A 13,386-nucleotide genomic window follows, 5' to 3' on the forward strand; every position below is an offset into this window, starting at 1 on the left:
CTCACACACACACACACACACACACACACACACGTTTAAATACATTTACATTCACACAAACCCCATCTGTGTCCCAGTCCTTGTTAGCCCTCATTAATGTGCCCCTGGGTTATTACCACAATTCCCTTTCTGTTCTTGCTGTCATCACTCTCTCATGATTATAATTCACCCCACATAATAACTATGGTTTAAGCTTCTTAAAATATTTTTTGAGTATGTTGAGTGTCATGTTCAAAAACATTTAATAGCTCCCTGTTAAACTACCCTGAATCAAGGTTCTCTACGGGGTGCCTGGATTCATGTTCAAATATTATTTCCATACAAACACCTGGTACTAAAGCAAAATTACTCTAGTCATTGTACCTTGAACATGATGTGAGAAGTTTTGTATCTTTGTCTCATGTTGTTGTTACCAGAGATTAAACCCAGGGTCACGTAACCACTGAGCTACACCTACCGTTCTTTTTATTTTTTATTTAGAGAAAAGGTCTCATTAAGTTGCTTAAGGCCTCACTAGGTTACTGAGACTGGCTTTGAACTTGCGATCCTCCTGTCTCAGCCTGTCAAGTTGCTGGGATTACAGGCATGCACCACAGTGCCTGATGTATCTTTGTCATGTGAAATTACATCCTACTTCTTGTCCTGTCTAAATCCTTTCTATCTCTGAAAGTTCTGCTGAATCCGTCCTCTTCCATGAGCTGTTTTCAACTCAACTTAGCTACAAGTGTGTTCATCACAGTCCTATTTTCATAATGTACATATCACTTGTTTGGTTCTTAGCACAAATTGACAGTTTACAAATATTTGTTTATGTGTCTCATACCCTGAGAACCTGACTAGGTCTTTACTGTGATGGGGAAAATGTTCAACAAGAAAAGAATTAAACTTTGTGCCATATTTAGGGAAGAGTGATACGACCCTAACAACAAAATGCCTAAAAATAAATCAGAGGATCCAGGAACGTTCAGGGGTCTTAGAGGTCTTAGAGGTCTTGAATGAAATTCATTCTTAACTTACTTGTGGTCAGGTAGAGGCCCCATGACCAGTGAGTTACAAAACTGAGTCTAGCTCCCAGCAGTTAAGAGTTTTCAATATGAAGCTGGTCATACATAAAAGTCACTTACTAAATATATTTTGAAGTCATTTTGTGTCCTAAAGTCTTGAAAGATATGTTACCACATTCTTAAAAATCTTAGGAGTAAGGCTGAAGATTAGATCTTTCTCACTATAGAAGCCCATAAATTTTTTTTAAAAAAAATTTTTTAAATGAAGATTTTACAAAATTAGCCATTTAAAGTTCATCTATTGATTCACATCGAGATTGTTGTTTACCAAATATCAGTTAAATTTTAAATTCACAAATATGACTTTATTCTGTTAGCACTGAATTAAAATGCAATAACTGAAACCTTGGTAAAATCACTTGCTGAAAATAAGCACTTTAGAGACACATGTTAAAATGACTTCCTGGGATATGAGATAAACAAGGTCCTCAAATTGTCATCTTAATTCTTCCACTAGAATTGAATACTTATTTCTGTTTAACCTTAAATATATTTAGAAAGTTATACATATCTAACAAGTATGGTTCTAGTCATAAGTTCAAATTTTTGACAAAGAACAACTCTTTGAAAAAAGGTGATGCAATTGTTACATATCACTGCATGATACAGGCTGTCTGGGGTTATTAAAAGAGTCAGGTATGGCCAATTTACAAGTATCACCCCTGCACCTTGCTTTCATAACTCAATGAGAGTCTTACGCTCACTGAGGGGCCCCATGGGATCTTTTACAAACGACTGTTTATTATTATATTATTCCGTCAGACACCTCATGAGAGGAGGCTGTAACATCCGTTAAAAATCTCATGAATTACTTTGACTTCTATGATAGAGTACCGTTTATATATGGTTCTTAAAATTATGTTTCCTTTAATGCTGGTGTGAAAAAGAGTCATTAAAATATGAAGTTAAATAAAAGAAAAGCATTCCCAAAATAAGTTGAATATTCTTGGCTGCACAATAAGTAGCCCAAATCAAGAAATAGTAAGTAAATTAAATTACTGTTACAAGTGTATTTAGCAACCAAAATATCAACCAGAAATGATCAAGCTCTGCCAATGTCCAGCACAGGACTTTGCAGAGAAGTCCAGGCTGTCAGTGTCTCACTTGCAGACAACAAAATCCAATTTTCTGAGATTATGAAGACAAGAACTTAAAGCTTATCTAACAGAGTTATATTTGACTTATAGTAAGGTGGCTAATAGTATTCTAGATGCACCAGAGAATCCAGCACAATCTTCCACAACTGAGTCAGGCAGAAATACTCAGCCACATCACAAGGCAGACCCCAGCTCCCTTATGCTGCTTCCTCCCACCCTCATGTCCATTTTCAAGTGCCATGTTGATGCCTCTGCTAGATGCCAACTAGCTGCAAGGAGTCTGGGCCATGTAGAGTTCAGTTCCCCTCTTTGGGTGGAATGAGAAGCAAGTGGAGAGTGAGCTGATGACCACAGATACACAGGAGATATTCCTGGATAAGTATACGAGGGCAAAATAAACATTACTATATCTGATTCAGAAAATGGGGAGTGGTTATTTCTCTCAATGTTCTGAAATTCCATAATGCCTAATTATTTAGTCAAATCATTATATTCAAAAGTAAGACAACAGATGGGTAAAGTGGGAAAAATACCTAACACTTTCAGTTATTGGAAAAAATGAAACATAGGAGGTTAATGGAGCTGCAGTCCCCCTTATCTTCAGTGTTGGCGTGAGGGCGCATGCTTAGTAAGGACTGTTATATCACACTCCAAATTCAGGGTATTACCCGCTTCAAGTCTTCAAACAGCCCTCTGAAGAGGGTACTGTAATTGTCCTCATTTTATAAGTAGGATATCAAGGACTTGGTCAAGGAAAGCTAAAAGTCAAGACTGGGGCTCAAGCTGACTTGAGGCCCATGTTTTTAACTGTTACATTTTATCACACTATACCTTAAATACTGTGCTGCTATGGTTCAATTTTGTAACTCCACAGTTGCCTCAGGGCAGAACAATAATTCACTTTTCACCAGAGAGAGAACTCAAGTTTTTTGGGTGCAATACAAAATATAATAATACAGCACTATAGATGAAAATGACAAAGACCCACATTTCCCAAAATTTCTATATGCAAATTTGCAACAATAATGTTGCATTAATGTAAGCTTTGCATTTAAAAGAAAATTTAACTTTGATGTATAACAGACAAATTACATTAAGACATTAAATCTGTAAGTCATTGTTAAAAAATAGTTTACTTATTTTAAGAAAAGAAAACTTTCCAGGCTTTGATATATGTTCTTACAAACATGAAAATAAAATTCCTTTCCTCAACTGTCCTTTTCCATTTCACACATATTGATCTTTCCATATGTTTTAAATAATCACAAAATTAATAGAAACTGTTTTTAATAAATCCAAATCATAGTTGCTTTCATGTCAAAATATTTTGGGGAAGAATGAGGTGAAAAAGTTGCTTAACCATTAGGAAAATCTAAAAACAACCAAGAACAGCTTTAGAAGAGAAATTGAAAGACTGAGAAGGCAACAATGGGAACATGTTGGAAGTTGGAGGTACTATAATAAGGAAGACTGTGAAGTCGGCATTACCAAGGCCAGAGCCCAGGCAAAATAAAAAGTAAGAAGGAATAAAGCCAAGGACTGTGTGACCAACATAGTAGCTGTGAATCAATGAAAAAACATACCCAGTAGAATATGCCAAACCTGACTGTGATTTCCAACAGCCTTTGGAATATGTAGCATCAGACAAAAGTTCTCCATATTTTTTGAATCTTCGTTATTTGTAAAATGGGTTATGATACTTATCTAACTGAATAGCAGAGAAGAATTAATGGGACTACGTTATGCAGACCCGAGCACCAAGCCTGGCATTGTGGAAGCCATGGGAATGAACACCCTCCAACTGTCCCCACCAGCCCACAAGACACAAAGCAGCTGAGCAGAGAAGGCCAACAGGAAAATCCCTTCATGGGCAGGCTGGGCACTCCTAGAAGTCACCCAGAGTTTTCTTTATAATTTACAATTATTTTCAAAGTGTTTATGATCCTAATTATTTTCTAAACCAATAACAGGATTAATTTTTAAAAAACTAATGTTGTATGAAAGGTGGTGGAATGAGACAGAGATCATTACCCTATATACATGTATGACTACATGAATGTTATGAATCTATATCATGCACAACCACAGAAACGAAATGATGTTCCCCATTTGTGCACAATGAATCAAAATGCAGTCTGTAAAAAATAAAAAATTAAAAAATTAAAAAAACTAATGTCAAGGAAAAAAATAAAATCAATTCAAAGCATGTTTTCAATCACACTAATAAGTCACAATCCCATACTATATTTGTACTGTAGGAAATACTACTTGATAAGGTCATTGTGTTAATCATTAAATCATCAAGTTATTAGGATAGCTAAACCTGGTTAAAACAATACTAAAAAACAATTCTTTTACAACATACTACATTTTGAATTTTGGTTGTTTGGCATATGCATTAATTTTTAGAAGAAAATGACTAGATTTATTTCTACAATGAATTTGCTTCCACATTACATAAAGCCAGGACTTTACATGACTATGTTATTGTACACAGGGCAATTTGTGAGACATCTACTTTATATATAGGTTTTAAAATTTCTCAAAGTCTTCAATTAGGACAAGCACCACTATGTTTAAAAATATTGAATTTATTTATATTTCAACATTTTATTGGTCACTGTTGACATAATTTTGATACTCTCAGATTCAGAAAAGCATTTTGTAAAATGACCCTGCCACATATACCAAAGTGTTTGGGGGGTATCCTCAGTCTTGTAGCAGTTTTACACCACCCAACTGAGTCCAGCAGACAAGTTTGCCACCCAGAGGCAAAAGAAGGAAACACACCTTCAATTTTATTTGTAAGACAAGACTGGAGTTAAAATTTTAAGAATTATTTGCTATTACTTATCTCATTAGAACACACAGGAACTTATTTGTAATGTTCTCTCTGAATTAAAGAATCCCTTTAGTTCCAGGATACATGTAAGCATGGTTCTTTGAGAACTCACAAAATGGAAACAAGCCCTGAGATGGGGCTAGCCACAGGTGCACACTTTGCCAATTAAAAAATTGAATTTAACTGTATTCTCTGCAGTAAATGCTTTCCTTTCTTCCTATAATGAATATAGCATGTGTTTCCAGAAGTACACATAAGTTCTGAAACAACCACCATGATCTATTTAGACATGTGGACCAAAAGTTAAACTAATTAACCAGAGACAGTTCTTACTTAAATGAGAAAAGTTTCTTTCACTAAAAGTTCTTATGAATAATTTTCTTTTGGCAAAAGAATAAAGTTTATTTAGAGTAATTCTGTTTGGCAGACAGTCAGGTCTTCTAAAATATATACCAGTAATTGTTAAGGTTAAAGCACATAGTCAATTCTATTAAACTCACATAAAAATCCAGGCTTCTAATGGCCTACACAATAGACTGATTATAAAATAAAGATTTATGATATCCCCACTTTATCTTAGAAGTCTGGATGTTGGGATTACAGCTCGTACTGCACTATCTCCAAAGATTTATGTATTTACTACAATTATAAAAGGTCACTAAGTCTTAACAGAAAGCATGATATAATATTAAAATGTGAAAACAATTTTAAGCATAAAATTTGAAAACTCCTTTTCCTACATGCCAAATATTTTTGAAAATAATTCTTATAATCATACTAATTTCTTAAATGCTTATTTCATCTGATTTTATTGTTTCATTTTCATACCAACATGCCTTAAAATAAATAGGTGATTCTAAACTCACACCTATTTATGTGACTTTCTAGAAAACACAGTAAGAAATACTAAGTATTTATAGCCAACTTCAAATTTTTAATTAAATCAGAATATTCTACAGTTGGTTATTTCCAAGTAATTTTTTTTCATGAAAAATCTTTGCAAAATACACCTTTAAAGTGAAGCACTGTTACATAAACCTTACTCTCTTGGTTCCTATACTGAGGAATCATGTCATCTTTGAAGTTAATTTTCTTCCCCATTTATACCCTTAATTTAATCGTCCACATACCCTGACTTGCAACATTCTGTAAAAAAATGCTTTTACCTGCAATGATGGCTATAAAATATTTAAGCAGGAAGTATAAATAATTCTACTTCGCATCTTTATTTCTACACTTATATAGGAAATAAATGTGACCATGAGTCTAAATTGAACCTTCTATACAGATGTTGTCTAAATTCAGAACAGATATGACAAAGACAACTCACTGGATGGCAAGGTTATAACTTAAATAAAAGTTCAGCAATTAAAGCTCAAAGTATATATCAGAGAATAGGCTGAAAAATCTTTAAACAGAGCCCAAGGGTGGGGAAAGTTCAGGTACATGCTAAAGCAACAACAACAAAAAAGCTAATCAAGAGAATAACCTCTTAAATGTATCTTAGGGGTATCAAAAGGTCTCCATGTCTGCATAAAACATTTATAGGATAAATGAAATACATAAAGGAGAGCTACCTGGTAGTTAATAAGTGATTCAATTCATTGAGAAATATGAGCAACTTAAAGGGTAAATTCTGAAATACTTGCCAGATCTCCAGTTGGTCAAGAAGATCTAATGATAAAATGAAATGACTTAAAATTTCTTAAATCTTTCCTGTTCCTTACTTCTCATCTCTAATGCTACCATCTTAGTTCTCATCATTTAAAAATTTTATATTAGTTTGACCACTTCCTATTTAATCTGTCTCCAGATCCAAAATTCTACTCTGTCCTACCACTGCCATAATTTCAAATCTACCCTCCAATAGAGTCCAAAATAATCTCTGTAAAGTACAAATCAAACACATTCCTTGCCTGATTGATATTCCCACATCAAGTCAAAGGTCCACATGTCCCTGCATCCCTTCTCCTTCCCCTCACTAGTGCTGAGGGTTTCCCAAGGGAGCAAGGACAGGAGTTAGCCACATATGACATCCCTAAATCCAGGGTCTACAAAGAGAAGGCTGTAGCTAGAGGGCTTGGGACCTTTTTTTCCTACTTTCCACAATTTAATTTTAATTTCTTTGGGAGAAAATAAAATTACTCCGCATCAAAAAATGTGAGAATTCCCAACTTAAGGGTAAAATCTTTCACAAAATGAATTCAATCACTAAAATCATAGTTTCCAGACATATTTAAATGACTAGAATCAATTGTTTCAAGCAATATATAATGCTGAATCCATATGAAAAGTGGTTGGTTGAGATGGTATTTTGTGATTGGCAACACAGGCAGAGATCAGATCATACAGCCATAGAATTAAATTATTTAGATGTCATGATGCAAAGTCAGTGGGAGGGAAAAAACAGGGATTTAATAAAACCTGACTGACAGTTTTGAAAGACTACTGTGGTTTCTGTAAGAGTTGAAACTGCTGAGAAATTAAACATTTCTGATGTATTTTCCTATACCTTGATATCAGTAAAGCATAATATGCAGTTTCCTATTAATGGACAATTACGACAAAGAGGTCACTGAATACCTGGTCCTCGCTGGTTAATCCCAGGTGCATCACAAGGTAAAAATGCACCAGGAAATCTGAGTTTGGCAGAACGTCCTGGCGTCTGGTCATCATGGCACAGATCAGCCTGTAGGCTTGTAGTTTGCCTTCCTTGTATTCATTTGGCAGCGTCGTTGCCTGCCAAGGAGATGATGTTTCCAGATTAAATCAAGTCCAGATGCAGAACATTTCAACATTTCATTTACTTCTCAGTTTTCCAGAAGAGTTGTTTATGAAAATGTAGGGTGCTGTGGCTTTAGTAAAACTCAGTCTGTCTTCAAAACATGCAGTCTTAAGCAATTACATTTTTCAAACTCAATTTCAGAAAGGAAGAGGAAATTGCAATAAAGAAACAAACAAATATCCACTTGCCTTAAATAGCCATGATGCAAACATTCTGAGTGGTGGGATCAAGACTGGAGGAGATGGAGAAGACTGGTTATCCAGGCTTATTGCTAGATTATCCCGTATCTAATTCACAAAGAAGAGAATTTTAGGGAAGGTAACAGTCCGTTTATGACAACAATATTTCAACATTGTCTTTCATAGTCAAATAGTTAATCCTAATTAAATTTCTATAAGTTGAGTGAAAATGCATAATAGTTACAATTTTTTCTTTGGTTGTGAAATCTCTTGTCTGTCTGAATTATGTCTGACTTACTGTATGTGGTTTCATTTTAAATATAAAACTAGTATATTGTTTTTCCTTGAATGTTAGTACCTGGAGAGGTCCTAAACTCCAAATGTTAGGGAATGGTTTAACAAGTTATACTGCATGTATATGAATCATGTTTTTTAAAACAATATTTAATAACAGGAAAAAATTATATTCAGTACCAAAACAAAAACCAGAATGAAAATTGGATGTACTCTAAGATTCTAGTTTTATAAAAATGTCTTTATCTACAGAAATAAAATGATATATTAATATCAGTTATTTCTAAGAGATGGTGATGCATATTTTCTTCTTTGTACTTTCTATGTTTTCCAAACTTTGTACACTAAAACCAGTATTTTATAAAAAGAATAACTAAATCTATTCAATATCCTACTTTTAATATCCTATACAAATATTCTACTTTTACACTAAATGAAATAATTTCACATTTATAAAACAAACTATAATTATTATGATTTCCTCTTTGATAATCAAATGCACTTTGTGTAAGTGCCTAATTTGTGTTCCAGAATATGTTCAGTAGTTACCTGCAACACAGTTTTTGTATTAATGATGAAAATTTCAAAGATAACAGAAGAACATGCCTTTGCTAGTTTGTACCAGAGTTCATAGAGATAGCCAAAAACTTTGGCGTGGATCTTGGGCGACTGGATATTATTCACATCTCCGAGGATTCCCAAGACTCTTCGCCACAGTACAGCAGCAGAATCTGGGTGCCAACCAGTGAGGTTCCCTCCAGCAATTATACTACAGTCATCTGCAAGACACTCGCTGCTGTCTATGAAGAAATGCACAAATTAACCCTGTAAACACAATCTGGATTTCATCATGGCAGTTTTTTTCTTGAATGCCAATTAACTATGCTGAAATTTTATATATCCCCAGTAATTAAAACAACAAACGTAAACTGGCTGAGAACTTGAAATGATAGAAAAGAAGGATTGATGAAGAAAGTAAAAAGATTTTGATTCTTGACACTCAAAAGGCAACAAGCTAGGGATGAAGTAACAGTTCCTGGCCATCCTGATGAAGCAGGGGAAGGGACAAGCGGGACCTTGAGCAGAATGGGTACCCTGGGAATACATGGCTGGGAAGGCCTCACTGTTGGAGAAATGTTTGTGCTGTTAGGTCAGGTTTATTGAGGGTAGAACTGACAGACAAGAAATTTTCCTCCTTATTGGGCTTAAGGAATTTTAAGGAGTGTATGCCATCATAAAGCAGTCACTGTAAACTGTCCTTATAATCAAGAAATGAGACAGTCCCATTGCTCTAAAAAGTGCCCCTTTCATGGTCAGTCCCCTCTGTTCTCAGTCCCTCACAACCACTGCTTTTCTCTGTCCCTACAGCTCTGCCTCTTCCAGCAAGGTATATTAAATGGAATCCTAGTGTGTAGCCTATTTGGTTTCTTTCACTTAGCAAAATGTGCTTGAGATTCAGCCATGAGGCTGTGTCGTATCAGTAGTCTTTTCCTTCTGATTGTTGATTAATATTCCACTTTATGATGTACCAAGGTTTATCCACTAACCTTTAAAGGCCATTTAGATTGGCTCCTGTTTTGGGCAATTACAAAAAAAGCTGCCATAACATTCAAGTACAGGTTTTTGTAGGAACATACATGTCTATTTCCCTTTGATAAATACCTAAGGGTAATATTCCTGGGTTAACTCATAAGTGAATGTTTAATACATATTCAATGGAAGTAAAGAAATTTCAAGACTGTTTTTCAAAGCAGCTGTTCCAGTTTGTATTTCCATGAGTGAAGTACAAGAGCACTGCTTTTGCCCCACATTCTTGCTGGTAAAGGTACTATCAGGTTTTATGAAGTCGTATCTCACTGAGGTTTTCATGCACCTTTTTCTAATGAATAAAGCTATTAAGCATGGAAATGAAGTCAGAAGACGGCAAGCCAGTGAGCTGTGCAGCTGTGGGAGAGCTGATCACAGTCCATCAAGGCAAAGAGCCAGGGCAAAGGCCCTGAGATAGGAATGTGCTAGCAATTCAAGGCACAAGGCACATATTTCAAGGCACATATTTAATTATAAAGTTTAATACATTGAAACAAATGGCTAATGAGGAAGTCAATGATTTATAGATACATTTAATTTCATATCATTAAAATTACAGGATTTTGTTCTTTGGATGCCTATTGCTTTAAGGGTGGCTAAAGGCTGGGGAAGACTGAACTGATCAAGACTAATGCTTCCTAAAGTCATAAGTTTCTGGAGTTTTAGAGAGAACAGAAAAGCACTCAGGAACACCCAGGCAACACTTAACAGAATACTGCATTGTGACAACTATATTTATTTTATAGCATTTATAAATTAATCAACAGTAGTAAACATTTTGTATTTTCTTGCTCTTCATTCTTTTAGCATCCTTGAAGCATTTAACAACTCCTGCTCATGCCCTTTTCTCACAACTCTGCTTTTTTTTTTCCATGACCAAGAATATCCTTTTAGAAAACCTCCAACAGCTCAGATTTTTTCATTATGGATTCCAAATCCCGACTCTGGAGACTTTGCACCAAGTTTGGTCTCTATCCTCATGTGTCAAAACTGCAGCCCACATTGTACTCTATTCCCTCTGCTCTATTGCTCTTGAGTAGGCCGCCAATAGCCTCCATGTTGCTTGTGCAGTGCTCAATTTCCACCCCTCAGCATCATTAGTCATGTAATCACACGCCCTTTCTGAACCTCAGGTGTGACATTCACCTGGTTTTCCTCTTGCTGATTCCTTTTCATCTCAGAGACCTGAAAACACTGAAGGATACCCTCCCCAGGGCTCTTTTCTTCTTGGTTTGTCCTTACTCCCTTCTCAATTTCATACAGACTAATGCCATAAAGATTTAAATGCCATCCACGAACTCATATCTCTACATACCTATTTTTGGCCTGTATTTATTTCCTCAATTCTAGACTCATTTCTTCAATGACTTTGACAAGTCTACTTGTTGAGGACTGCAAAGAAGTTTTGTTCACAAGCAGGCATGCTCTCCAGTGAGTTTCACCATGTTCTTGAAAGAAACTCAGATATATGTATCACAAGTTTAACTTTGGAACTTGAATTCCAGGGAAGCCTCCCAAAAGAGTCTCTCCTGTTCAGAGAGTATGTAAACGCTCATTTAATCCCTTTGTTTTTAAGACAGCATCTCAGCATTTAGCATGCTTTTGTGACCCCAGGCCCAAGATATCTTCACTTTCTCCATCTCTGGGGTAAGAAGTTTGGGGGCAAAGGAACTCTAAAAAGTTCTCATATAGATTTTGTCTTCCTGTTTGTAGTCCTAGCATTAGGGTTGGTGTAGGCAATTCTCTAACCCTTTCAGAAAACCTGTAGTTCTCTGCTGTTACTGGGCTTTGCTTACTACTGACATAGGATTTGATATTCTTGGGTGTGCCCGTTCCTTTGCCACATGTCAGTTGAGCTCCTTCTTAAGGTTGGTCTTTTTCTTGCCATCTTTGTCCTTGTGATTTTTTTCTTATTTAATATAAATCCTCTCAATGTGGATTCAGTTTAGCATTTAGGGAACAAGTGGGGCTATCTTGTTTGTTCACTCTATCTTTGACTAGATATACATTCACAGGATTTTTAAAATGCCTTTGTCAGTCATTTCTTTGGCTTTTTTCCCCTTTCCTTTCTTTCTTTCTTTTTCTTTTCTTTCATTGTTGTTGTGGTAGTGGTGGTGGTGGTATGGGGAATTGAATCCAGGAGCATTCTGCCTCTGAGTTACATCCCCAGCACTGTTTATTAATTTAAGATATGGTCTTACTAAATTGCCCAAACTGAAACTCTAACATATGATCCTCCTGCCTCAGCTTCCCATATCATTGGAATTACGAGCACACACCATGGTACCTGGCTCTTTAGCTTATTTTAAAATGCTTCTGTGTGTGTGCGTATGTGTATACACACATATATATGTACATGTATATGTGTATATATATACTTTTTTGTTGTTGTTAGAGGAAATGAACCCAGGGACATTTAAACACTTTAGGTCTACTTAGTTTTTAAACCTAATTTTTTGTTACCATTGTCCCAGGATTTCACCCATAACAAATAATTGTCAGGTCTCCATAGTCTTTACTTGGTTATGATAGTTTCTCAGACTATGTTATTGATGACCTTGACAGTTGAAAGGAGTAATGGTGAGGTATTTTGTAGAAAGTTCCTCAATTGAGATCTAACTGATCTCTTTCTCAAGATAGGTTTCGTTATGCTTTGTTTTGTTTTGTATTCCTGTAATGAACTTCTCTTGGCCCTGATGTATATTTTTCCAATATTCTTGGATTTCTATTGCTAGTATTTTATTTACTTTTTTTTTGCTTATATGCTTATAAGTGAGATGTTCTCTAATTCTTTTGTTTTTAAACCATACTGACCTTCTCTGATTGTTCCCAAAATTGTAACAAAAGTTAGAAAGCTTTCTTTCCCTTTCTATGGAATAGAATAGAAAAGATAAAGTTTCTCTTTTATTTGAAGGTTCAGTAAAGACAGAAGGGTTTTGCTTGTTCTCTCTTTTGTTTTTACTTTGTAGTACATTCATATAGTCTCTTAGTTTTTTTTAAATATTTTTTTAGTTTTGATGGACCTTTATTTTTATTTATTTCTATGTGGTGCTGAGAATTAAACCCAGTGCCTCACACATGCTAGACGAGTGCTCTACCACTGAGCCACAATCCCAGCCCTAATCTCTTATTAATTAACTTCTAAGTTATTCTGTTGTTCTCACCTTCATTTTCTAAATAGGGCACATAGAGCTATTATTTTTCTCTTCTAATATATGTACCTAAAGCCATATTTTTATCTATTAAAGACTTCACCTATATTCTACCAATTTTGATTTATGTAGTATCCAGTTCTAAATATTTTGTAATAAACTATTTGATTTCTTCTTAATAATTTATTTGAAGTTTTCAATATCTTATGTTCCTTTTGATGTAACTTCTGCTATTATTTAAATTTATCAAATTTACAGAATATGTTTAATTATAAATCATGGATGTCTGTTGAGATAAGCAATTTCACTGATCAATTTTTAAAATATTCTGTGTACTTTAAAAAAATCACATGTATTTTTTAATTAACTTAATTATTAAGTTCAAC

At 35.0% G+C, this 13,386-nt stretch overlaps 1 protein-coding gene across 1 annotated transcript in view; it reads right to left on the reverse strand.

Moving 5' to 3' along the window:
- Ralgapa2 (Ral GTPase activating protein catalytic subunit alpha 2) overlaps positions 1–13,386 on the reverse strand; it is a 302,869-nt gene that overhangs the window by 152,992 nt on the left and 136,491 nt on the right. The window contains 3 exon segments of the mRNA XM_047542031.1: positions 7,587–7,742; positions 7,977–8,075; positions 8,868–9,061. Of these exon segments, the coding sequence (XP_047397987.1) occupies positions 7,587–7,742; positions 7,977–8,075; positions 8,868–9,061 (449 nt within the window).

Source organism: Sciurus carolinensis, chromosome 2, assembly GCF_902686445.1.
Source record: "Sciurus carolinensis chromosome 2, mSciCar1.2, whole genome shotgun sequence".
Classification (NCBI taxonomy): Eukaryota; Metazoa; Chordata; class Mammalia; order Rodentia; family Sciuridae; genus Sciurus; species Sciurus carolinensis.